This window comes from Olea europaea, chromosome 10 (assembly GCF_002742605.1).
Source record: "Olea europaea var. sylvestris chromosome 10, O_europaea_v1, whole genome shotgun sequence".
NCBI lineage: Eukaryota > Viridiplantae > Streptophyta > Magnoliopsida > Lamiales > Oleaceae > Olea > Olea europaea.
Window position 1 is genome coordinate 35,913,216 of NC_036246.1, and position 26,048 is coordinate 35,939,263.

The 26,048-nt window shown below is 33.1% G+C and overlaps 4 protein-coding genes across 4 annotated transcripts in view; 3 read left to right on the forward strand and 1 right to left on the reverse strand.

Moving 5' to 3' along the window:
- The window catches only part of LOC111402024, a 9,033-nt gene extending 5,404 nt beyond the window's left edge, over nucleotides 1-3,629 (forward strand). Inside the window, exons 2-5 of the mRNA XM_023030054.1 lie at nucleotides 1,898-2,012; nucleotides 2,111-2,192; nucleotides 2,753-2,804; nucleotides 3,247-3,629. Of these exons, the coding sequence (XP_022885822.1) occupies nucleotides 1,898-2,012; nucleotides 2,111-2,192; nucleotides 2,753-2,804; nucleotides 3,247-3,309 (312 nt within the window). The 3' untranslated portion in view covers nucleotides 3,310-3,629. The remainder of the gene's footprint in view (nucleotides 1-1,897; nucleotides 2,013-2,110; nucleotides 2,193-2,752; nucleotides 2,805-3,246) is intronic.
- Nucleotides 3,630-9,648: 6,019 nt separating this feature from the next.
- On the forward strand, nucleotides 9,649-13,332 carry LOC111402025. Its single transcript, XM_023030055.1, has 3 exons — nucleotides 9,649-10,165; nucleotides 12,498-12,758; nucleotides 12,944-13,332. Exons 1-3 carry the CDS (start codon nucleotides 9,752-9,754, stop codon nucleotides 13,130-13,132), a joined length of 864 nt encoding a protein of 287 aa, XP_022885823.1. The 5' UTR covers nucleotides 9,649-9,751; the 3' UTR covers nucleotides 13,133-13,332.
- A 1,852-nt stretch (nucleotides 13,333-15,184) lies between these two features.
- Nucleotides 15,185-15,743, forward strand: LOC111402751 (ethylene-responsive transcription factor ERF020). The gene has a single exon (XM_023031092.1). It carries the CDS (start codon nucleotides 15,253-15,255, stop codon nucleotides 15,634-15,636), a length of 384 nt encoding a protein of 127 aa, XP_022886860.1. The 5' UTR covers nucleotides 15,185-15,252; the 3' UTR covers nucleotides 15,637-15,743.
- A 922-nt stretch (nucleotides 15,744-16,665) lies between these two features.
- Nucleotides 16,666-24,075, reverse strand: LOC111402026 (UPF0301 protein CAB604). Its single transcript, XM_023030056.1, has 3 exons — nucleotides 23,638-24,075; nucleotides 19,696-19,844; nucleotides 16,666-17,612 (listed from the first exon to the last, which is right to left on the reverse strand). Exons 1-3 carry the CDS (start codon nucleotides 23,837-23,839, stop codon nucleotides 16,935-16,937), a joined length of 1,029 nt encoding a protein of 342 aa, XP_022885824.1. The 5' UTR covers nucleotides 23,840-24,075; the 3' UTR covers nucleotides 16,666-16,934.
- Nucleotides 24,076-26,048: the final 1,973 nt, after the last annotated feature.

A 26,048-nucleotide genomic window follows, 5' to 3' on the forward strand; every position in this document is an offset into this window, starting at 1 on the left:
TTTTTTTTTTTTTTTTTTTTTTTTTTTTTTTTTTTTTTTTTTTTTTTGTCTCTCTTTTTTTTTTTTTTTTTTTTTTTAAATAATAATACAAAATCAGAATAACAAAATAATAAATGAGCCCATTTCACAAATTTGGGCCTAAATTACAATCAAAATATCAATCAAGCCCAATCCCAATTGAAATTAAGCCCAACCTAATTGATACAAATAAATCAGCCCAATTGAAATTTAGCCCAAGCCTAATTGTTAACTAATAAACCAACCCACTTAATTATTAAACCAATTAACCCAAACCCAACTAATAATCAATAACCCAACCCACGTAATTCTTAAGCTAATTAACCCCTAACCATAACTCATACCCACACCCGATTGCAATGGGAGTCGGCGGCTGGGATGTGTGAACTCGAAGGAGAGTGTCAACTGTGGGGCGCCAGTCTACTGGCGGCGACGCCTTGGGTCGCGCACTCGGTTGCTGCAGTCTTGTGGCTGGGTGATTGTTGGGTGTCGACCGGGGGAAGCATGAAGCAAGTAGCGCCGTCGATGAGGTGACCGCAGTAGGGTGCTGCCTTTGCTGGTAGTTTCTGGTGGCTTAGTAGATTGTGTGTGGGGTGGTTACTGATTGTAGCAGTGTATATGGTTGCTGTGGACGAGTTGGATAAACAGGTGTACTATGTGACGGTTGGGGAGGTGGAGGCGTGAAACTGGGTTCTGCAAGTAAGTATATTGTCTGCAGCAACGGGTTTTGGTATGGATGGTGTATGAATTGCTGTCCAGGGTTTGCTCTGATACCAATTTGATGCAGGGAGATTAATAAGTCTGTGAATAACAAGAAGGGATGGGGAGGGAAGTGAAGAAGAATACAGAGGAGGGGAAAAAAACGGCAGCAAGCCAAATCCTTAATTAATCAAATTCATCATCCCAAATAACAATGTAAGATAGGTTTAAATACTGGAAAATAATGCAAACCTAGGGCCAAGCCCAATACAAAAGTCCATAAAATTAAAATAACCTAAATTCCAACTAAAATAATTAAAATTGCTAAAATTAATTAAAATTGGATGTCCTCATCAGAGGGCCTTGGCTTTGAGCTCCATTAAATACAAAGCAGATGTCCTAGATACGAAGTGTGCCTATATCAGTGTAAATTAGCATAGATAAGTTTTACTTTTCAAGCATATGCAGTTGAATTTGATCACAAAAGACTTACTGAAAATATACTACTCGTTGTGACTAAAATGAGCTAATGTATATACTTAGAACAAAAATATTTAACAGTGAAGGAAATAGTCATGCAAAATTTTTATTTATCGTATAGCATGATATTAGAACGATATAATTATGCACAATAGCAATGATCAAAATTTCCTTAGTGCAGATACTTCCATTCACTAATGCCATTATTTCTGGTGAAATGATGGAAAACGATAATTTGGAAGTTACTTTTAATTATCAGATTCTAGAATTCTTTTTAAGCTAGTGAGTTTTAGTATTTTCTTTCATAAAGATTATGTTAAAATTTCTACTTGTGTAAAGATCGTGTTATGATTTCTGCTTGTGTCGATTCTTCTAATTTGGAGCATTTCAGTTATTCATTTGCTCCCTACTTAGGATAGGGCCTATATTATCAAGGTTCTTGTGGGTTTTGGAACCTAATGGATTTGACAACTAAAAATAGTTGATTTTTCTCTGCTAAACTCAGCGATAGGTTAAATCAATCTCGTGGTGAACTTTCTTGGTCCATTGGTTCACACTAGTAAATATTTTGCCTTAATTTTTTTTTATTATTTTATTTTTTTGTATTGTTAGAGTTGGGTGGTTAGTGCAATGGACAAGATTTTAGTTCTCATTTCTGATTTAATCCACTTCACCAAATGTGCCACAACTGTTTGTGCAGGCAATCGTAGAATTCTTCAAGAAATTCATTGATTCAATCAGCACGGATTTGCAGTTTGCTATTGATGATATATCTGAGGAGGATACCTCAGCTATTGGGGTAACTTGGCATTTGGGTAAGAAATAAGTTTATTTCTTTTTCCTCTAGTTGCTTTTCAATTAACTTCTCTTGCTTATGGTCTAAAAATTTGCTGATAATATGAATGGTTGACAGAATGGAATGGAAAAACTTTTCCTTTCAGCAAAGGATGCAGCTTTTATCGGTTAGAAGTGATAAATAGCCAGAGGCAAATAGTGTGAGTTTATTATTGGTGCTCTTGCAACTTAAGTTCAATGCTCAAACCATAATCTATAAAATTATCTGCACGTTGAATCCAAATTTTAGATAAATCAATATGTCTTCTCTCCACTAGCTTGAGCTTTTGAACGAGGTGGTTCAATATGCAGTCGAAAGCCCCGAGTTCAAGTCTTGCTGCCACCATTTTATAAGGATGCCTTTTGATAAAAATGAATTTGTTCTACACGTAAGGGGCATGAATACAAAATTTAGATAAATAAACATGTTCTTTCTCTAGTAGGTTAAATTTTTACATTGAATGGTTCAATAGAATAAGATACATTAATCAGCTTTTGCGCGAGGATACCTGCTAAAGAGGTTTATTTCATAGTATATCTTTACATTTTTACCTGCTCAAATAGTTTCTTTTCTCCTCCCCCTTTTCTTTTTCACACGTGTCTGCCATAAGTTAGTCTCTGGAGTAAATATATTCATGGCGAAAATTTATCACTCTCTTGTCTGAATTTTATTATTTTGTAACTTGATACCGGGATGCTGATCTTAATCTCAACAACACAGTTATGGGAGAGACAGTGTTGAACCTGCTATCAAACCTGGAGAGACAGCTCTGGTAATTGTTATGTGTGCATCTCTCAATAATTATATATCTAATTGCCCCTCTGCATTAGCATATAAGTAGAAAGCTCAAACTTTTTTCAACTAAATATGGTAATTTCCTCCCTACATGCCTAAGTTAATATTAGTGCAAGCATGCAACATTATTTCGGGAACTATCATACTTCTTAAAATGAACTGGATTGCAATTGTTTACTATTGGTAACAGAAATAAACTGTCATATTGATCGAATGGTTTGGTTTTAATGGAATATGATATTCATTTAAATAAGAAAAGTCACAAGCCAAAATCTCCTCCCCATTATGCGGTTTCCACTTTTTACTTTTTTTGGTAACTTAAAATTGAGGAATGTATGAACAGGATCTAGAGAAGAAAAATAAAACAAACAGGTCCTTTTTCTTTTACTGCTCTTATTCTTGGCATCTGTATGTTCCAGGTTGCTATCAGAAGTGTTGCTTGGCTGCTGCAAAAATTCCCAAACTTGGCAGACCGGTTATGACTGTAGCTTGAAATGTTAAATTGCTACTAATAACATTCCAAAATTTGTTAATCGGAGTAGATATCAACCTGTACAGCAAACAAGGTTGGTGAAAGAAAAACTGGTACATGATTTAATTATTTGTACTGCACAAATGTTCACGGTTCAAATTTAAGTACCCATAATCGTTACTTAATTGCAGGTATGTACAAAAATTGAATTATATCAAATTTCTCTGCAAAATTTGGTTTATTTTCTCTTATCACCCGTAGGATAAGTGGAAAACCAATTGCAACTGTATATGAGGGTGAGTTATTTCAAACAGAAAAATTCAGTGTCAACGATTTATAGTATAAAGATTAAATCAGATTCTGCCGTCTAGTGACATGGTGGTGGATTAAAAATCATTGCTTGTGAATTGCATTGGTAAAGAATGAAATGGAGTTACGGAGATAGGAGGCTCGGATTAGGATCAGTAGTCAATTCATGGACCAAATTTAATTAATTGGATTAATTACATGTAGGACTGGGTTAAGTTTAAAAGATAGTCAAGTCCACTTGGACTTATATTAATAGGTTGCTAGGTTTGGAAAATTCGTAGAAAATACAATTTCACATTCTTTCTAGCACAAGAAAAGAAAACCCTAGATCTCTCTATTTTTGTTCTCTGTGTGGATTTTCATTGGAGGCTTAATAATTGGACAGTTATGAATTGTAGATCTTCAAGAAATTCATCAAAGGAATAATTCTTTTTCACATTTCTCTCGAGCACAAAGAAGGTCATTGTTGGGAATTGAAAATTTTGTTAGAATTCTGCTATGCATGTTAAGTAAATTCCTAACAATCACGATTTGTGATATGCTTGTGAGTTGCATCAGAAGCTTTGTGTTACACAGGATTGCTGCTTGTGAATTGCATTAGTAAAGAGAGAATGGTATCGGATTAGGCTTATTGTGCTCTATGAGTATAGAAATGTGCATCAAATTGAGAGAAAGATATGCGCAAAGCCAGTCTGGAACCTATTCCAAAATGACAATAGTATCATTAGAAATTTCACCTTATATAATGCCCAATCTATTTAATTTTTTGGGTTGTGACACGAATAAGGGGACTGACGGATCTGCTCATTGTGGAGGGTTCAACAATAAGGAAAAGCACGACAAGTTCATAATTAGGTTCATCGGCTGTCTCTACAAGCACTCTCTTTGCACGGGAAGTGGGGAGAGGGTGTTGAGGAAACATTGTGAAACAAATTGTGGGGTCTCAAGATTCCACCACATCTGGCTGGTCAAAAAAATCGAATAATCGATCAAACCAAATCAATCAAACCGAATCGGCTCGGGTCGATTTGGGTTGGTTTGACACGTGTAATTTTTTTGGTTTGATTTTTCCTAAACAAAATCATGGTGGGTTAGTTCAGTTGTGGTTGAAATCTCAAACTATTTACATTTTTTTTAAAGAAAATTAAAAATCTAAAGATAAGTTTTAATCTCATAATTATATTTCGATTCCTTCCAATCTATGATGTTGTCATTAAGTAATAGTATTGAAAATTTCATTTCACAAGCTTATTATGTTATATTTAGTATATTTTTCCCTACTTTAGCAGTCTGGCTACATAATGCATAAAAAAATAAACAAACTTCTTAAGTTTTTTGTTGGTCTGTCTCTATCAACATGATTTTATTTGTTAGTCAATAGTTCTTGTAATATAAAATTATTTAGTTATTTTAATTCTAGTAATCTAAGTAAGCCCAAAATTCGGATAATTTTTTTAAAAAAAAATTCAATTTGGATTAAAAGTCCAAACCGACTAATCAAATTGATTTAGTTTGATTCGGTTCAATTCAGTTTAAAAGTTAGAGGGGTTGGTTTGTGTTGAAATTCACCAAAATCGACTAATTTGATTTTGGTTTCGAGTTGGAGTCGAAATTGACCCAAACAAAATCGTACTGTGTCCGTGTATTTATTTATTTATTAATTTATTAAGTATAGTTAAATTTGTAGTGTGTTCGCCGGAGTCTAGGCAACAAATTGCTGGGTCGGATTGGGTGTGGGGCTTTAAAGAAGATGTTTTTTGGAAATTTATTTTCCTCATTTCATTTTTATGTTGTTTTTAATAAAATTAATATATACGAGTTGAGAGGATTAATATTTTTAACCTTCTATAAATCATGTCAACTACAGAGAACGTGTTTATCCAAGTTCAACTGAATAAATGGATGGCATGTAATGGACAGGATCTTTTGGGAAAGAATAAGTTGTTTAGAGGATGCACATATGAAAATGAAAATAATAGAGATGATTATCGCAAAAAGGGGCAACCGATAGGAACAATGTGTGTCAATTACCATTTTCAATTGTTTATGAACATCGATTGTGATTAGTTTATTTTTAATAAGTAAATGGGAAAGTAAATATTACATATAAACTTTAAACTAGATTAAATCATGTTGCAGTTGAAATAACAACCTAGATAAAAATCTCAATTGTATGCAAAAAGTACAAAAATTTGAAGTGCAAAAATATATCACTTAAAACATTCCTAAAAACAAATGGTCGAACAATTATCATGTTAAGAATAAAAGTGCAAACGACACTAATTTCCCTACTATATAAAAAAAGGGAATGTGAGAGCACTGTAGAAAGCAACAATGTCTTGATCCATCTTTAGTGTAACATTTTTTTTTTGTTTTTTTTTTCCAATTTGGGGGCCAAAAACGACGCCGTTTGCTTGATATATATTTTATTTTATTGTACACTACCTCCAAATTTACTGCAATACGCAATTTCCATTCCTCCCAACTTCGATATAAATATATATAGTAGGGATATAAGAAAAATATCACTTTTATATTAAAAAAAAAGATAGAGATAATATGCTACAGAAATTTTTTTTACAACATATTACTTGTAAGTAAAAAATTTAAAGAGAAAAGAATTAAAGAGAATTATTAAATTGAAAAAAAAATTATAACTAAAATTACACAGAAAAAAAAAGGTAATCTCTCCGTGCACGGAGGGGAAAGAAAAAAAATTTATTGTTTTTTTTTTTTTTACTTATGTTTTTGTTTTCATTTTCAAGCTCATTACGGGATATCAAACGAAATCGAAATATTACATTCTTAATATCGTTTTGAAGTACTCGCGGCATAGTATTGCACGTCGTTAACGGTGCGTGAAACGGTCAATCATAACAAATGTTATGGGACGTCAAAGTAGACATTTTCAAACTATATTTCGAAATTTTCGATAACAAGCTAACTTTAAAAATTCATCGAAAATTGTACGATAGTTGAATCGATAAATGTTTTACATTCTCTCGAAACTCATTTTGAAAACTATATCGTAGAGATATCGAATGATCTAAATAGATATCGAAAATAGTTAAACGGAGATTAAACGTATGTGTTAAAAAATACGCATAAGTCGTTTTTTCTTAAAAAATCAATTATTTTATTACGATTTCAAAATTTTCGATAACAAGCTAACTTTAAAAATTCGTCGACGATTGTACGATAGTCGAATCGATAAATGCTTTATATTCTCTCGAAACTCATTTTGAGAACTATATCGTAGAGACGTCGAATGATCTAAATAAATATCGAAAATAGTTAAACGGAGATTAAACGTATGTATTAAAAATGCGTATACGTCGTTTTTTCTTTAAAAAATCAATTATTTTATTACTATTTTTTTTTTTTGCAACAATTTTCTCAATGCATCATTTTGCTCAAAAAAATTATGTGGTATGACAAAATTTTTTTTCTCCATGTACGGAGGAATGCATCGTTTTTGCTCCCCACTTGGAAAAAAATGAAATTTTAAATAATTGAAAAAAAAATTTACTTCATACCGCATAAATTTTTTTGAGCAAAATGATGTATTGAGAAAAATGTTGTGAAAAAATAATAAATAGTAATAAAAAAATTGATTTTTTAAGAAAAACGAGAATAATTTCAGACAATATTTAATTTTATAGTAATATTTTTAATAATATTGAAATTTTTAAATTAAATTTATCTAAATATTATTTTAGATTAAATATTAACTCAAAGTTTTAAGTGTGTGTATATATATATCATTGTAGTTAGTTTATATAATATAAAGAAGTATTGGCTTTTATTTAAAAAAATAAAAAATAAATAAATAAGAGGAAGCCTCCGTGCACGAGACATGAGGTCTCCGTGCATGAGAGAAATTGAATTTTTTTTTTATACTTACGTTTTTGTATTCATTTTCACGCTCATTACAGGATATTAAACGAAGTCGAAATATTACATTCTTAATATCGTTTTGAAGTACTCGCGACATAGTATGGTACGTCGTTAACGGTGCGTGAAACAGTCAATCATAGTAAATGTTATGGGACGTCAAAGTAGGCATTTTCAAACTATATTTCGAAATTTTCGATAACAAGCTAATTTTAAAAATTCATCTACGATTGTACAATAGTTGAATCGATAAATGTTTTACATTCTCTCGAAACTCATTTTGAGAACTATATCGTAGAGACATCGAATGATCTAAGTAGATATAAAAAATAGTTAAACGGACATTAAACATATGTGTTAAAAAATACGCATAAGTCATTTTTCTTAAAAAAATTAATTTTTTTATTACTATTTCGAAATTTTCGATAACAAGTTAACTTTAAAAATTCATCGATGATTGTACGATAGTTGAATTGATAAATGTTTTACATTCTCTCGAAACTCATTTTGAGAACTATATTGTAGAGACATCGAATGATCTAAATAAATATCGAAAATAGTTAAACGGAGATTAAACGTATGTGTTAACAAATGCGTTTTTTCCTTAAAAAAAAATCAATTATTTTTTTCTTTTTAATTCTTTTCTCTTCCAAATAAAACTTAATTTTTCAGTTTTAATAAAAAAGTTATTTGTAAGTTAAAAAAATTGAAGAGAAAAAAATTAAAAATAATTATATATAGTGTGGTCTCCGTGCACGGAGGATTATTTAATTTTTTTTTTTTTTGTACTTTTCCGCTATCCATTTCCATACGCTATGGTCATGCCTTTTCAAATCAACTCATTTGCTTATATTATTATATTATATATATAGTGTAGGAGAGGCAATGTGAATCTATGTAACACGCAACTTTCCATACCTTCCGCCTTACTCCGTGCTGACCACTTTTATAAGTAAAAAAAAAAAATATCACTTTTAGTAAAAAAAAATTTAAAATAAACATATTAACAAAAAATATTTCTAATATATGTAAAAATTACTTCTATAAGTAAAAAAATTCGTTTAAAATTATTTAGAAGTAAAAAATAAAATAAAGTTATGAAAATTAAGTGAAGAATATATAAATATTATTTAATTAAAATTGAAAAATTTACTTTATAAATAATTGGTTTTTTATTAATTTATTTAAATTTCTTTTTAATTCTTTTCTCTTTCGAATAAAATTTATCTAAATTTTTTTTTTCAAATTCTTTTGCCCTACCAACTTTGGAGTGACTGTTGTATCGTCCGAATAATAGACCTGCTATTAGGGTTCTAATTCTTACACCAACAAGGAAACTGACCATCCAGTAAGTGCCACTTCAAGTTATTTTACGTGCGAACCTGAGTTTGTCATTTAAATGTTTTTGTATGTGGATATTCTCTTTCAATTTACAACTACATGTGTTATTTTTGAACTACAAGTATAGCCTTTCGAATCAAAGTTGCTAAAGAAAATCATTTTACGAAATTCAATTTACAACTTATTTGCAATATCAGATAAAAAAAATATCTTCATCTACACTAAACAAAAAATACAATAAATAATTAAAAATAAATTATCGTTGACATATATACAATCACAACATTCATTATACTTATTTATAAGAATAAAAATAAATTATCGTGACATAAAATATACAGCCGACCAAAAGATGAGAATCAAACAAACATTTCTTATTTCCAAATACTTTTTGTACAATCTATAAATTCTACGCTAATAAAACCAAAATAAATACAAAATTCGTGCAACGCAGGATACACATACTATTATCATATATAAGTTGAATTGTTAATTTATCATTTTTGAAAACAAGTGTTTGATTACATTTATTTTTCATGGAAAATATCAGTTTTTTACACAAAAATTCTTACTTGAGGTGTTTGATTGATACTTTTTTTTATGGAAAATATTTTTTAATTTTTGAAAATATGCCTAATTTTTCTTGTTTTTAAGAAAAATATTTTTCTTGAGTGGAGCTAGTTTTTATTTTCCACAAATAAAGTAAAATATTTTTATTTTTAGGTAATATTTTTCGTGTAAATCAAATTTAATCTTATTGATAAACAAAGTGTTTTATTTGAGAGCCGTAGCTTCCTCTCTTCTTTATCCAATTTTCTGTGGCCATGGGATTCACAGTTAAGCTCTCTTTCCCATTCTCGCTCGCTCCTCTCTTCTCTTCTCTTCTCTCTCTATATCTCTAAGCACTCATGGCGAGTGCAGCACCCAAGCTGACTACTGGCCTCTTCACCACCGTCCCATCTCCATCCCACCGCCGTAAACCTTCGCCACACCACCTCCTGCAGCCACTTATCTTCAAAAAACCCACGGCCACCACCATTTCCGCTCATCGTAGAATTATCGTCACGTGCAAAGCCACTGACGTCTCATCCTCATCGTCACCAGTGGCAAAGGAAGAGCCCGGGCCATTGTCGGCCGGGAATACCAACTGGGTACCAGTGGTGCCTCTGTCGGCGCTGCCAAAGGGAGAGCGGCGCGTGATCATACAGGACGAAGAAACCATACTGCTTTTATGGTACAAGGATGATGTGTTTGCTATAGAGAATAGGTCGCCTGCTGAAGGTGCCTACTCTGAAGGCTTGCTCAATGCTAAACTCACCCAGGTTAATTCTTTGACGTCCAATCTTTCTGTTGTGATATTAAACGTAGACCCAATTCTCAATATAGTATTAGAACAATTTGATTATTCTAATATTCAAGGAGGAGTTAGATTTCAAGATTGGTGCTTTCAAACGAGCCAATCCTAAAAGTGATTCGACTATAACTGGTGTTCTATCTATGATGTGGGAACTGACTAGATTTCTTCAAAACTGCCTTTTCAAATTGCTAGAATGATCATTCTTGATAATGTGTAGATGCGAATTTTATATCGGTTATCTTTTATGTGTATAAATGCATTCTAGTTATAAATAGGATTGATGTTTCTTCTTCAAGATTCGAGAATATATTATTATCGTGTACCAATACTCAATGGAATGGGGAGAGCAATACAAGTGTTGTGATGCTAGGCAAAACAGCATGAATGCGGATAGATAGATTGGTAGACTCACACCTATATATTCCTCTAGTCTCGACCCTATGGGTAGTTAATTTTGCTGATTTGTCAGCATGTGTGTGCTTCCCTGCAACCATGCCATATCATGGATTTCTTGGTTCAAGAAATCATTATGGGAAATTATTCAAATTAAGAGTAGACATCTTTAAAAGTCTACATTAATGTCTAACATATGATATTCCCAAATTTCATGTATATTGTTGGTTTGCTATTGAAAATCTCTGCTTTGATGTACACTTTCTATATCTTCATTACCCTGTGTCCGTTTTGTGATTATTGTTATTTCTATTGCCTTGGATTACACCCCCATTTACTTTAGTTTTCAAGTCATTTTACTTTATGATAGGCATCACTGAGGTTCACCTCAATTGAATTTGATTTCAGCCTGTACTTTCCCACAATACTTAGTGACCACCTCAACCCCATTACTAAAGCTTTTGTGAAGAATTCAGTATGCTAGTGCATGTTGGGAAGTTCCATTCGTTACCCTAGAATGCCAATCTTGTTTAGAACCCATCAATCCCTCTTTAAGTGTGAGAGTTGGAAATTCTAGTTCAAGTAAGTTTCAACACAATGAGAGCCCCACAAATTTTAGGTTAGTACCTTTCTTACGATTTTGCCCATTACTTTTGATAAGCAGCTTAGCTAATTCCTTGCAGTTTACTCCCACAATTTTTTTTTTCTATAATGAAGATCAAAAGAATCACAACTGTCCACATTAGGATTAAGTTATGACGGAAGTTTGTTCACGTTTACAATATAAAAGTAAATTTTATGATACGAATACAAAATCCAACCAACTGCTCATTTAATTATCGCCTTGTCAAACCCTGTTTGCTGGATTTATAACTCAATGCATCCATTTTAAGGCTGACTATCAACTGGTATACATTTTTTCTGAGGGGAATTTTTTTCCTCTTGGTAACTTTAATGATGACTATCACCTGTGGAAATTTTTATTATCTTCAGTGATGGAAAATTCCGTCGGGGTCTCTGCGTTTTCTGGTAGTGGAAAACAATTCCGATCTCTTTGAGCATTACATTAGTGATGTAAAATATAATAGTTTGCTTCACTTGCAAAATGCTACTAATTGGTATACTGTCAATTCCTATCCAAACATGAATAATGTAACGTTTTTACATATTAAAGTACAATAACTGAAAGTTGATCTTATATGAAAGCACAGAAAAAGATCGACTTATTTTCCCAAGTAATTAAGTCCTTGGTTGAAATGAAAATGATTTACCAAAGCCTCTGTTATCAGGGAATATTGTGTTCTTAAACATCCTCGAGATTTTAGTCAAGTTGTTTCCTTTCACATTGTTGCGGTGAAAAATTGCTCCCTCAATTCCTTGGCCCATTTTGTACCCCTTTCATCTCAGGCCAATACATGCTACGAAGTTGTGAGGTATTTTCCCATGCCTTTTTGATGCCCAAGTATTATAACAACAATAATCATATATCTAGTGAATCAGTGATATAATTTGACTGGAGAACATAGGGATGTATTTAGTGCATAAATTGAGTGCACATAAAGAACTTGTTATATTAAGATGGAAACTCTATGTCTCGGTGTTATAATTGTAGTTTATAAGAACTTCGTTTTCTTTTCAACTTCTTCTTAGGTCATTTTCTCTATAAATAGACGGGCTTATTCATTGTAATTCACAACCACAATAAATGAATAAACATCGATTTTCCTCTTGCCCTCGATTCTTGTCTTTTTTGCACCCCTTTCTCTTTTAGTTCCTAATTGTTCAGTGTCAAATTATACGCATCCTGTGTCACTCGTATTTAGTCTGTGTAATTTTTATCTTTGACATGTGATAGGAAAAAGCTTGGTTTATTCTTATTAAACAGTTTACAAAGTTTTCTGCAGGATGGTTGTATTGTTTGTCCAACAACTGATAGCACTTTTGACCTACGAAATGGAGCCATCAAGGAGTGGTATCCAAATAATCCCGTTCTGAGAGTCTTGACTCCCCCTTTAAGAAATTTATTCGTCTACCCCGTGAAAACTGATGGAGAAAATATTTATATAAGCATTACCAGAGGTGCTCAATCTGATGCATCTGCAGAGATTGTTTTCAGCGGAAAGGCTCAGCCTGGTTTAACTGCAACAGATGTCAATGTTGATGAGGTAATTTGTAGCTCAATGAACAGTTTGGCTAAGCTAAGTAACTTTTACTTTACTATTAATTCCAATATGTTCAATAGATAATTTTTTTGGTAATTCTTGGCCAAACATGGTCTATATGTCGTGAAATTAATCCAACGGCTCCTGGAAAGCTATTACTAACATGCTGCCTCAACTTTGTTTTTCAGGTTAGAATGGTGGTCGATGAGGATTTTGAAGGTTTTGGTTTCACGGGGAAGAATGAATTGATAAATGGAAAGGCAGCAGTAATTGGCTTCTTATTGCTGTTGGATTTCGAACTATTGACAGGTAAAGGACTCCTCAAAGGAACCGGTTTCTTGGACTTCATTTATTCCATTTCAGATGCTTTAAAGTAATTTTCGCTAAGGGCGTTGTCTGTATGTAGTATGGGTAAAGATGTAACGTGGACAAGATTTTAACTCCCTTCTTTCTATTTCTTTCTAAGTACTCTTTAATATGCCTTACCATGCATGAGATAAACGTGTAATTAAAGAATGAGTTCTGATTGTTAAAAAATATTAGAACTGTCTTGCATTCTTTCCTCCTGGATTTGATTCGACTTGGGTTGTTTTTGTTTAGAACGTGTTACAACAAATTTAACAAGATTGATCATTGTATGATATTATGGAATTATGATTTAAATCAACAGTTACTGAAGTTGGGTGTAAAAAGGAATTGATTGGGTAATGTCATATCAATTTATTTAATATAACATGACAAACATATTTATTTAGCTTTTTTATAATTATTTTTTCTAATTTTATAACAATGAGACAAACACATTTTAGTTCAGTTAAAAAAAGTAATTAGAATTTAAGTTAAAATGAAAAATTAATTTAATTTTACATTTCATATGCACCACAATTTTTCAATAGCATAGTCTATCATTATTTATTTTATTAAAATGTCCTAAAAACTTGATTTTTATCTAAAACAAACTGAGACTTAATTTATCACTATTACTATACTTTTATTTTATAATTGAAAATAAAATAAGGGAGTACAAGAAGGAATATTTATATGAAATTATTCCATAGAATGGCTAGCAAATATTTGCAAAAGGCAATAGTGATTATAAAACGATACGGAATACATCGTGTAGAAATCGGGATAAAGAAAAATACATTATAAAAGGAGTATTTACCTTTTTACACTTAAAACTAAAAGAATAATTTTTTCCTCTCTTTTTAAGTATAAATTGACAATCTAATTTGTATTATATCAAGCTCGATCCCAACGTTACATTTGACTATGGTCTACTTAATTGAATTTGGGTTGAGTTTCATGTTTTCAATTGTTAAATTGCACATCACATTTGTTAAATATACACGTGTTTAAGAATTCGTGTGTTCTTGAATTTGTAATATGGAAATTTGCACTTTCGGAATTTCAATTTAAACGAAATAAATTGATTAAACTTCGATCTTTAATAACAGAAATGTGTTGATTTTCGTAAACTTGTCACTGCCATTCACGGAAACATGTTTTCACTTCAAGGTTTATAAATTAGTTAATTAACAAAGTAAAATATAGCTTCATAAAATTAAATATTATAAAATCACGTGACAATTTAATAAAGACTTCGCTTTGTTATCGGTTATACTATAAACATTCTTATAATCGCTTATAAATTCATGAACCGTGCTGAAGGGATAAGGTCAACGTGGCCCTGTCCGTCCAGGGGCTGAATTGGAGGGGGCGCTAACGACTTTTTCCTAAATTTATTGGTATGAGACTTATAATTATTAAATTTAGAGTAAAAAAAAGTCTTGATATGATTTATTGCACGTGATAATATACAAGGTGGAACAAAAAATAATTAAAAAATAAAAATTTCTAGAAGAGTCAATTTGGAGAGGCCTCTCATTTATTTCCGAGGGTTTGAGACGTCACACATCATGAAAAGAAGCATTTGACCTTATCAACTTGGATTTCTTTCTATGATTTTACCAAACTTCTCCCAACCTAACTGTCAGTCAAAATTGCGATATTAATTCTTTAACTATAAAATTTTAAAACTAGATCTAGATATTGATTCAAAAAAAGCAAAAAAGTCAATGGTCAAAGAATCAGATTGGTTTTGTACAATAATTATTCTAACCGTTTTTAAAATTTTAAACTTTATAATCAGACCGAATTTCCAAGTCAATTAATTTGTTTTATGTATAGACAAAACACTCATAAAACTTCTTAATTCATGAAACACAAATTCATCAAAACGTTAGTGATAAAAAATGCATATTTCACCGTCTTTGACAATTTATAAAAATTGTATGAATAATGGAGAAAACCATTTTGACTTTGATCTCAAACCCACGTGAAGTAATAAAAAGAACATGGTCAGCTGCCCACAAATTCCTTTTGACTTATAATTCTTCAACTTATAAAAGCACCTTCTCTCCTCTCCCACATTATAAGTTACAAACATCAAAATAAAACTGCATTTTATTGATTTAGGCTGGAAACTTGTGATTAAATGAGCATGAGCAACTCAGACAAATCTGAGAAGAAGTACAAAGGCATTCGACGTCGAAAATGGGGCAAATGGGTGTCTGAAATTCGAGTTCCGGGCACGCAAGATCGACTGTGGTTAGGATCATACTCCACGCCGGAGGCTGCAGCAGTAGCTCATGACACAGCCTTGTATTGTCTCCGAGGAGCGTCGTCCTCACTGGATAATTTCAACTTCCCTTTGATGTTACCGGCTAGTTCTCGAATAGGAATGTCCCCAAGGTCTGTGCAAAGGGTCTCCTCGGATGCTGGCATGGCTATTGATGCACAATTTTTAGCCTCGAGTAGTTCTGATAATGTGGAGAAAGTTGACCAAAATGGGAAGGGCTCTTGGCTAGATGATCAGTAACAATTGAGCATTTCGGTTGAAGATTATCTCAGATGGCCTTCGATATGATTATGAACAATAAAAATAAGTTAGATTTTTTGTCTTATTCTACTGTTCAGTTCTATCTAATACAATACCGTCTTTGCAATTCTCTCTCTCTCTCTCTCTATATATATATACACACACACACACACACATACACACACACACAGAGGAGATATATTTCATTGAGAGAGTTGGTTCAACAGACTGTTAATAATAAGTTTTTATGTTGATATTGACAAGTTTGAAGAGAACTCTGTTTGTACTCGACGGCTTATGATTTTAAGGTCCACGAACTTTGTTACGTAGAAATTTGGAGCACAACTGGCCATTAAATTTGACCACTAGTCGAGCAGTCTCGACTGGGATCGAGTTGGGCAATTGATCAATTTTATTGAACTAGCAAAAGGAACACGAATAAATCAATTTTGAGTTGGCCTTGTTGGGAACTTGGGTAGAACTTCCCACCATGCACGGGCAAAAAAGAATGAACACGACAATACCATTAGAGCAATCTTGATTAGAATCGAGCTCAAAATTTATGAACTTATCCAACTCGGCCCCATTAAACACACTCAGTTTTATAGAAAACATTCCATTTGATGCAGGCAATCCACTGCATAAAATATAATTTTTATATCTTTTCCATTTGATGATGATACCTTCACACATACAATGTTCTATTGTTTACACTAGAATAGATAACATAAAAAATGATAATATACCTTTTTTGTGTGTCGACCATGAATGTGACCATAAAATTCTAAATTGAATACGTTAATTTCAAATCACAAGTTGCCGTTTCTGGATTCGATAGGGGAATGGCAGCAAGGGGAAGTCAACATATCCAACAAATATCGGGCAGCACATGGTCGATGATGCAGCACACCATGAAAACTTCTGGTTAAAACCGCAAGTCCATAAGAAAGTGCATGAAAGAAAATTTTACCAAACAGTGAGCATATATGCCTTTCTATCTTAACCCTATGTAACCAATACCAAACAAGCTGGACAAAAGTAGTGACACAGTTTCTGTTTTCGACTTATGTTTGACTAACAGCAGCTTTAATCAAATGTTGCCAAGGTAACTTCTCATCAGAACTATAATGTTTCGTCAAACACATGCATAAATAGCAAACTTATTTAGATAATAGGAAAGAAGGAAAAAAAGCTCAAACTAATTATAAACTCTATGTTAGATAATCCTGTACATTCTGAGTCAGACAACCGCCGTCGACTAATGATTATTAATTTTATGTTCTTTGGCTCGAAGATAACTAGAGATCCTGCTTAGGTTTGCGGCTGAACTCTGAGTAATGACCCCCCATCAGCTGTAGAACCTCTTCCCACAAACTCTCTGGTGAAGAATTTTCGAAACCTCCAAAAATCAAGTTTGCACTACTTGCAGCAACATGCCAATAACCTGATTCAATCTCGTCCATCAACTGATCCAACTGCCACCCGGCATATCCGACAAAGAACCTGAAATCGTGGGGCTCAAGTATTCCCTTCTTCACCAATGCCGAAGCGGCATCCAATTTGTTTCGAGAGCCAAAACACACACCAGGAATCACCTCTTCAAAACCGTTAAGTCCTGTAACTTCACGCGCTCTTAGCAAAAACATACTCGACTCTAGGGGTCCACCAAAATGCAAAGAACAATCGGCGAATGTTGTTGCCAGATCAATATTAGTGGGATTCATATGTTTCATTCTTTTGTGAAGTGATCGGTTTATGACAACCCCAAATGGTCCCTCTAGTGGGTCCTGCATACCAGACCTGAGAAGGAGAACGACAGTTCTCTCGAAGGTGCGAACACCATCGAGCTTTTCTGTTGCAACAAGGAGACAACCATTCTCAGGTACTGAAATTGGGTGGGCCCACTTGAGGGGAAGAGATTTTGACCCCAAAGCTGCCTTGTCTTGCTTGAGCATGTCGGAGACCACAGCTTCAGCCTGCGATTAACATTACACAAATCCTATGTTGAAAAGCAATAGCATATAGGGTCTAGGTACAATCACAAAGATTTCATATTCCTAAATGGGACATGTTTCTAACTCTTGTACTTCTTTCTAATCAAAAGGAATTTGCCTCTTGCCAAAATTTTTAATAAATATGGTCATTCAGTCATGTTGCATGACTGCAGTGCCCTTTCATTAAAATGTCTTCTAGGCAAATCTAGGCATAGTTGACAAGGAAGACTAGAGTGTCTAAATGGAATAAATACTCTCACAATTTTTCTTAGTTTGACGAGAATGCCTTTATGGTTCCACAATTCGTACAACGGAAGAGAGAGTGTGTCTTAATGGATTAGGCATTCTTGTCAACTTTGCCTAGTTTGACACAATGATAAGAAATGTGGAATAAGTATTTTGGCATTTTTCCTTTGTGAGATGAGGAATAAGTCTCAAGGCAGATTGAGGTGTAAGCCTCAACACAAACCAAAAATTAAGTCAAAATATTATAAATTATTTTACATTAAACCAGCCAGAAATTTCAGAATAGTTGGTGCCACCTTGCAGTCTTGTAGAAGAAGCTTTTCTTGTTTCTCGGAAGTGGTGAGACGTGGGGTAGTACAGCAGGAGCCCAATAAAAAGGAGCTTTTCTTGTTTCTCAGAAGCTTTTTTGTCCCACAATAAAAAGGAGTCCAATATATATATATATATATTCTTTTATTTAAATTTGAGAACAAGACAGGCCCATTTGAAAATCCCCTTTTAAATATGAAATTCACACCTAAACTTAAAAAAGAAGGAAAAAATTTAAAAGGAAATAGAAAACAACTCAAATGTCAGAACAAAACTGAGGTGAGAAGGCCTAGATAGATTAAAATTCGTACAAAACGAAAGAGTGAGTGTCAGAAAAATGTACATTCTTCTCAACTTTGTCTAGTTTGACGAGAATGTTTAGATGGTTCAAAATTCTTGCAAATATGAATAAGAAGAATTTGGCAACACTTTTGAAGAGAGAAGCGTATATTTGTCAAAAATTATTATCATTTTTATTATTTTTTTAAAATGAAAAGTGGCAGACACATTTCACTCTCCCTCAAAAAGTGACATTCCCATCTAATTTCATCTTCCTATATATTAGAATTACAAAATTATATCACAGAGTTACGTGCATCAAATAAGATTGAGGGAGAGATGCAATTGGAACATCTTTGTAAGTGCATTCTGGAAGGAATCCAACGACACTAATGGCAGCACTTTCACTAATCTAAAATGAAATTGGAAAAGAGGCCTACCCTTCCCCACTAGTCACATAATAGAAAGAATAAGCAATGACGACCCAGCAGCAAGGGTTTTGCTATGTGTACATTAGGTTCGACATCCCGGTGTACAGCCTCCCTCACAATAGGAGGGGTCTGTGATTTTTTTATTGGTCGTGGGCCCCCCTTTATTGTGAGGGGGGCTGTACACACCGGGGTGTCAAACCCCGTGTAGAAATAGCAAAACCCAAGTAACAATTCAGGATGTAAGATAAATTGGGAGCAGATTAAGTAAAAACCCTAAGGTGACATTTAAGAAGACGAATATCTTCTTTGACATTAGATTTCAGTTAAAAGTGACCACCACATACTGCATCAGGTAGTTTTAGGCTAAATCTGCATGATTTTAGTGAGAATTAGTCAATCCGCAGTACAAAACAGTTTGAAACTAAATCATGATACTACTAGTTGCAGCTTTTGTATGGTTCAGTTTTGGTCTAAGTTTGAACTAACCAATAATCATAAACTAGGGGAAATTTTGTTTCAGCAGAAAACTAGTTTCCTTTAGTCCAAAACCAAAGGGTATGTAAAATACTTGTTTTCTTTAAAATGATTCACAATTCAATCAAGCAAAACAAGGACTAAAAGAGAACATTCAAACAAATTTTGATAATCTATACTCCGATTTAATAAGGTTGGACAAGAAATACCATGAACCAAATCCTAGAGTTGCAAAAATATACAGTATCAACAGCATTCTATGGCCAATTAAAACAGTACATCCTTCAACCATACTAAAGCAAAAGTATATGAAATAATAACGGTACCTGCTCCTGAATGTAAAGGGACGCTCTGAACTCTCTCCAGTCTAATGGCTTTTGACGGGACTTCTTGAAGCTTGAGTCACTAGATGTGTTATTTTCGGGATTGCTTCCTTTTAGATTATCTCCTCCTGCTTTAGAATTATCACTGTTCCCTGAATATGCAAAAGCATCCATATTGAACAAATTTCTAGTCAGTGGACATGAGGAACTCATTGATTATTTTAAATCCTGAGTTCAGGCAGAAACTCTAGATTCTAAAGTTTGGGACCAGTTAAAAAACTGAGCTTCAATTTGTCTCAATCAGGTCATCTAACTTTCCTTTTGTTTTCAATGAGTCACTAATTCCGCTTCTGTCAATAAAACTAACAAAATTTTCTTATGTAGCACTTAACGGAGATGGAATGCTGACATGTCAATTTGTTTTCTTGAAAAATAAAATGTCAAAGAAAGTCATCTAATAGGAAGATAATGATAAAACATAAAAGGAACGAAGAACAGAAGAAAGAGAATTTTCAAAAAAAAAAAAAAACACCGTTTCAGCTAGGGATGGCAATAAAACCCGCTCCGTGAAGGAAAAAAATTAAGAAAAAAATTAAAAATATTTTTTTCTAAACAATTCACCCGTTAAAAATCCATTTTGAATTTGTATTTTATTCTCTAATAATAACATAACTTGAAACTTTGAAAATGTAAAAAAATAATAATAATAAATAAATAAAAATTAAAAGGGGCAACAAACGGGGCAAAAAGTTTCCCCGTCCCCACCCCGCCCCAAACTCGCCCCGTTGCCATCACTAGTTTCAGCACTGCCACTGCCTCCAATGCCAACCCATCCACCACCTTCCCCAGCCACCAATGATGCAATTTTTTGGATAACCACAAAATCATCTTTGTATTTCATCTTCTTCATCCACATTTGCAACTTCATCTACAAACTGCATTAAACCCCACCCCACCCCCAGGAACCGATAAAATTTCTTCCTCAAGAAATTGTTCATATGGTTAAAGCAAGCAAATATTAAATTCTGAAAATGGGACTACTTTCTACTTCCTAGTAAATAAAAATTCCCCACACGGGTACAAGGACAGCAGTGCTAGATTGTAGATTTTGGTGTAAAAATCATGACTGGAAGAGGATCGAAACAGATAAAGCTGGTTCTCAATTGTTCTACATGTGTTCAAATACCGCTCAAAAATCTTTTCAACGCCTTAACCACCCAATCTTCCACTACAATTCTACAAAGCTCTGATGGAGAATACCCATTTGCCATTAATGGCTCTTCAAATGCAAATTATATGAACTGTATGAAAAAAAGCCCGAGCATACACACGTTTCACTTTATATGAGCCACATATTACAACAGAAAGTTAATAGAGGTGTAATATGCAATCAAATTAAAGTTCAATGATCCAATTGAGACAACCTAAAATTTAGTGATCCAACTGAAAAGTTTCTTCAAGTTGAGTGACCATGCATAAAATTAACCCAATAAGACAGACGTCAAATGAAATGAGCCATCTAAAGCTTAAGCACTGATTATTACACATCACTTCTAAGAAAGTAAAAAAGATGACCTAGTAGAATATACTGGGAAGAAAGATGATTTTATTTTCTTTCTTTCCTTTTTGTTTTGGGAAAATGATGAGTTGGCATTGACATATTTATTCTACTCCTTATGAGCCACATATTACAACAAAAAGTTAACAGAGGTGTAATTTGCAATCAAATTAAAGTTCAATGATCCAATTGAGACAAACTAAAATTTAGTGATGAACTGAAAAGTTCAAGTTGAGTGACTGCGCATAAAATTAACCCAATAAAACAAACGTCAAATGAAATGAGCCATCAGCTTAAGCATTGATATATTACACATCACTTCTAAACCAAGAGGACAGAAAGTACAAAGATGACCGAGTATAATAAATGCAGACTTCACCTAAACATAATTTTAATTATTCAACAAATTGTCTTGAAGATAATCTGAAGTTTATATTCATCTATTCATTGGACCTCGTGATGATAATGTGCAATGCCCGTGAAAAATGTATACAACAATTCCCATAAAGTGAAAAATGTATCAAGTTCAAGTCTCAAATACATCCAGGACTTACCGGGAACAATGAAAATTAGATGATTAGACAATATGAACAAATTGAAGAGTTGCACCTAGAGTTACTGAATAGAGTAAAGCATGCAAGCTGAGAGCAGTTGGTCTCTCGAATTATGCTTTCCTGACAAGTATATTTCAAGTGTTTATATATTTTAGCCTATCACTTTAACAAATAATAGGTGCATTCCACTAGGTACATGGAAGATTGATATAGTAAGGTAAGGCGTCAATAAGTATTGGTTCAGAAGTCTGCTAAGCAAGTACAGTGAACTGATCAATATGGAGAGTGCATGGTTTATTTCAGTTCAGTACTTTCTTTTTGAACAATTATCTGCAGTGTCTAGCCTACATATAAAACTTTCTATGTAACTAGGTAAGAAAGAGAAGAAAAGAAAAGAAACAATTATCTGATTTGCAATTTCAAGAACAATTATCTGCAGTGACTAGCCTAAAACTTACTAATGTAATGAGAAGAAAAGAAAAATCTTGAATTGGAATTGCAAATCAGATACACAACACTTATCATTATACATCTAACTTTAGACCTGACTTTAGCTGGAGAAGAAACAATCCGAAGAACAATCATGCTACAGTGACATAATGATTGACACAATGGACGACATAATGTCATGTGACATTCTATAATTAGACTGTTTAAAACACGGTCGCATTTTCCATCGAGTCACAAAATGCCACACCCTCTTCTATCAAAGAATCTGTCAGAATTCTTCTGTTAATGTGGCATTTTCCTCCAAAAAAACCCATATGATGTGCCTACATTAGACCATATGATGGGCCTACTGAATAGTACTTTTCAATGCCATAATAAGTTCATTTAATAATTGGCTAATATAATACTACTTTAAACATGTGCTTCTTTTTCAGCTCATCTCCAAATAGTAAAAGGACATGCCTGTTAAATTTCCTACACCATAATTCTCCTCTGTCAACTGCAATGTGCAAGTAATAACTCCACAAGCTCAATATCTCCAGCACATCTTGCTATCGCGGATTTAAAGCTAATGGTAAGAGCTCGATTGTACAACAAGAATAAAGAACTATAAAGTTCTAACTATACCCTCATAAGAAGAACTTTGATTTTTTTATTTTTTTATTTTTTTTTTCAATCCAACAAACTAAGGTGCAAATATTGAAGCAGAAGTTCAATCTTATGTTGAGTGTAATTTTCCCACAACATGCAAGCCTTTTGCAATGTTAAAGTAAGCAACTCCACTTCAGCGTGGCTCCACAATTAAAATTAGCTCATCTTTTTCCCATAGAACATTTTAAATGTACATCCTCTTGAATTCACTAATGTTTAATACAATAAAATCTATCACTTTAAGCTCTATTTAAATATAGCAATGCCCATTCAATTTGAATATGATTCAACACATATTGAACTAGTAAATTTGATTAAATGTGTAGCAAATAATAAAATTCCATAAATATTTTAAAATTTCTGAGTTCACTCACTACGATTATATAGAATTACTTCTGTTTTACATTTAATAAACAAAAAATCCCAAATATTACTGTGCACTCAATTATTTAGCCTATTGAAAACCTTCACAATAGAAGACCCCCTTTTTTTTTTCAAGAGCATCATGAACAACATTAGCCAGAGCTAATAAATCATGAATATACAAATATTATACAGCAAATTAACAAACTTTAAAATATAAAGTTTGCTGATTGCAAATGACACCTGCAGATGGGCAAGACTTAAGAGATAAAGAGAGACAAAGAAGTCAACTCCAACCTACCCTTCTTAACCAAACGAAGGAAAAAGATCGTAATTATGCACAAAAAATAAACAAGAAGGAAACTTTACCAGAAGAAGAATTGGAGTTCCCATTATTCTTTTTCCCCATAGCACTCACAACAACTGATCTATATTTACAAGAATCTAAACAAGATTTCCTGATCTCAAGAGCCATAGCTGAATTTTTCAAGTTCCATAAGATGGGTTTCTCAAGAATCGAATTCCTAAGGAGATAACTATTGCTTTGCAGTTGTACAGACCAGAGATCCATAATGATCACACACAAAGAAATATAGAGTGGAAAACGAAGGTAAAAGAAATAAGCTTTTTCCCTTCTTGATCTTTTTCTGGGTTTTCAGTGAAAGGAAATTGGTTTTCCCTTAGGTACGAACGACGACGATGAAGAGAGAAAATGAAAGAAAAGGACAGACGGAGGGGGAGAGAGAGAGAATATGCTGAGTAATATTTCAACAGAATTCGAGAGGAATACAGTGGGGTTGCGAGGTGAACTTAACTATGAGTTAATTAAACGACAGATTATAGGAGAGTTACTACTTGTTCATTAAAAAAATAAAAAATTATCTATTGCTCACGCAAGTATTATAGAGTTATCCATTCATCTGGTTAATTGTTTCAATGGTCACTGAATTTAGGTTAATGTTTTTTATTGATCATTAAACTTTAAAATGTCGATTTTGGCCACTGAACTTTAAAAAATATCGAGTTTTGATCATTAAATTTAGATCTATATCTTCGATTGCTCATTAAAGTTTAAAATGTCGAGTTTTGACTACTGAATTTTGAAAAATATTGTACATTATTTACTGTAAACTCGATATTTTTCAGAATTTAACAGTTATGTTAGTGAGTAACGTACGACATATTCTAAAGTTCAGTGGTCAAAATTCGAGATTTTAAACTTTAGTGAGCAATCGAAGACATGAACCTAAATTTAGTAACCAAAACTTAACATTTTTCAAAGTTCAGTGGCCAAAACTCGATATTTTAAAGTTTAATGACCAATAAAAAAAATGGACCTAAGTTCAACGATCAAAACTCGACATTTTGCAAAGTTCAATGACAAAACTAGACATTTTAAAGTTCAGTGGTCAATCAAAAATATCGACTTAGGTTAAGTAACCATTTAAACAATTAACTCTCCATTCATCACTTATCTCATTTCCATCTCTCCAGTTGGATAAATGGAAATCCAACGTGGCAACACACATTGTTAATTGTGGACAGCTGTGCAAAAACCCTATTAATGGAAGACCACTTTTTGCTTCAATTATTTATTTAAATGACGTTTTGTCCTCCTCCTCATAAAATACCAAATTCCCTATTCAGAATCATTGAAAATCCTCAATTCATATAAGAAAGGAATAATGCTATTTGCAATCGCTCACTGCGGCAGTTGTCCTACGTGATATACACATGACAGGCGATTATTTGATGCATTAATGAATAAAAAAACTACCATATTAATACATCAAATAATTACCTACCATGTGTATGTCACGTAAGGCGACTACCGCAGTGAACGATTACGAATAGCATTACTCATAAGAAAGACGCAACAAATCCAGGGTAGAAAACAAAGGTGCCGTGAATCGACAAGTAATTGGACAATTTGAAATTTTTTTAAAAACACATCCAATCAAAAACTTCCAAATCAGCCTGTTTTCTTGCTTCGTGTCTTCAATCTAGGAGTTTAATTGTTCATATAAACCCTAGATTCCTTCCAAAAGAACGACAGCCTCACAATCGAACCACATTCGTGCTTTGATTTTGAAGTAATATATTGACAGATTTGGATTTCGGTGCTTTTTTCACATTTTTAGGTTTTGGTTTTGAGGGCTTGGAAGTTTTGAATGGGAATGTTCAGTTTTGGTTATAAATTCCTACTTTTAGCATAAACGGTCTCCTGGTTATTTCATCTGACCATATATTAGATTATACATGGACTTTTCTTCATTTTTGTGTTGGTTTTGCATAAATTTCTTTTGCCGAAGTCACTCGAAATTTAATGTTAGTACTGAAGAAGGTTGAATTGTTGTGCACTCATAATATAAAATGGACTCTGACTTTTTATAAATTGGGCTCAAATTCTACCTGTTTCTTTGCATATATACGTTAGAGGAGGAGGAAAAGATACCGATTGAATGCCAATTGATTGATTCGGACGATGATTTAATAAATGATTCGACTATCATCGTCCTCTTAATGAACCAGGTAGTTCAACAATGGGGAAAGCATCAGTGCAGATGCAAACTGCAAGTATTTCACTTGAATCCATGGTGAAAGAATTTGCAACAGATAGAGAACCAAGAGAAAGAAAAGAAGAGGACAACCTTTGAAAAAAACATAAGGGTCGTCCGAGGGTCGGTTCCATTTGCTCATACAAGAAGGATAAGTTCAGCAACTCAGTAGTATGTTTGGCTGACTTGTTTTGCAAGGTGGAAGCATGGCTGAAGCTGAGA

Coding starts and splice junctions, on each gene's coding strand:
- LOC111402751 (XM_023031092.1), top strand. CDS start 15,253: ATGAGCATGAGCAACTCAGACAAATCTGAGAAGAAGTACAAAGGCATT.
- LOC111402025 (XM_023030055.1), top strand. CDS start 9,752: ATGGCGAGTGCAGCACCCAAGCTGACTACTGGCCTCTTCACCACCGTC. Junction 10,166..12,497: donor TCAATGCTAAACTCACCCAG/GTTAATTCTTTG, acceptor AGTTTTCTGCAG/GATGGTTGTATTGTTTGTCC. Junction 12,759..12,943: donor CAGATGTCAATGTTGATGAG/GTAATTTGTAGC, acceptor TTTGTTTTTCAG/GTTAGAATGGTGGTCGATGA.
- LOC111402026 (XM_023030056.1), bottom strand. CDS start 23,839: ATGGATCTCTGGTCTGTACAACTGCAAAGCAATAGTTATCTCCTTAGG. Junction 19,845..23,637: donor GAACTCCAATTCTTCTTCTG/GTAAAGTTTCCT, acceptor TTGCATATTCAG/GGAACAGTGATAATTCTAAA. Junction 17,613..19,695: donor CCCTTTACATTCAGGAGCAG/GTACCGTTATTA, acceptor TGTTAATCGCAG/GCTGAAGCTGTGGTCTCCGA.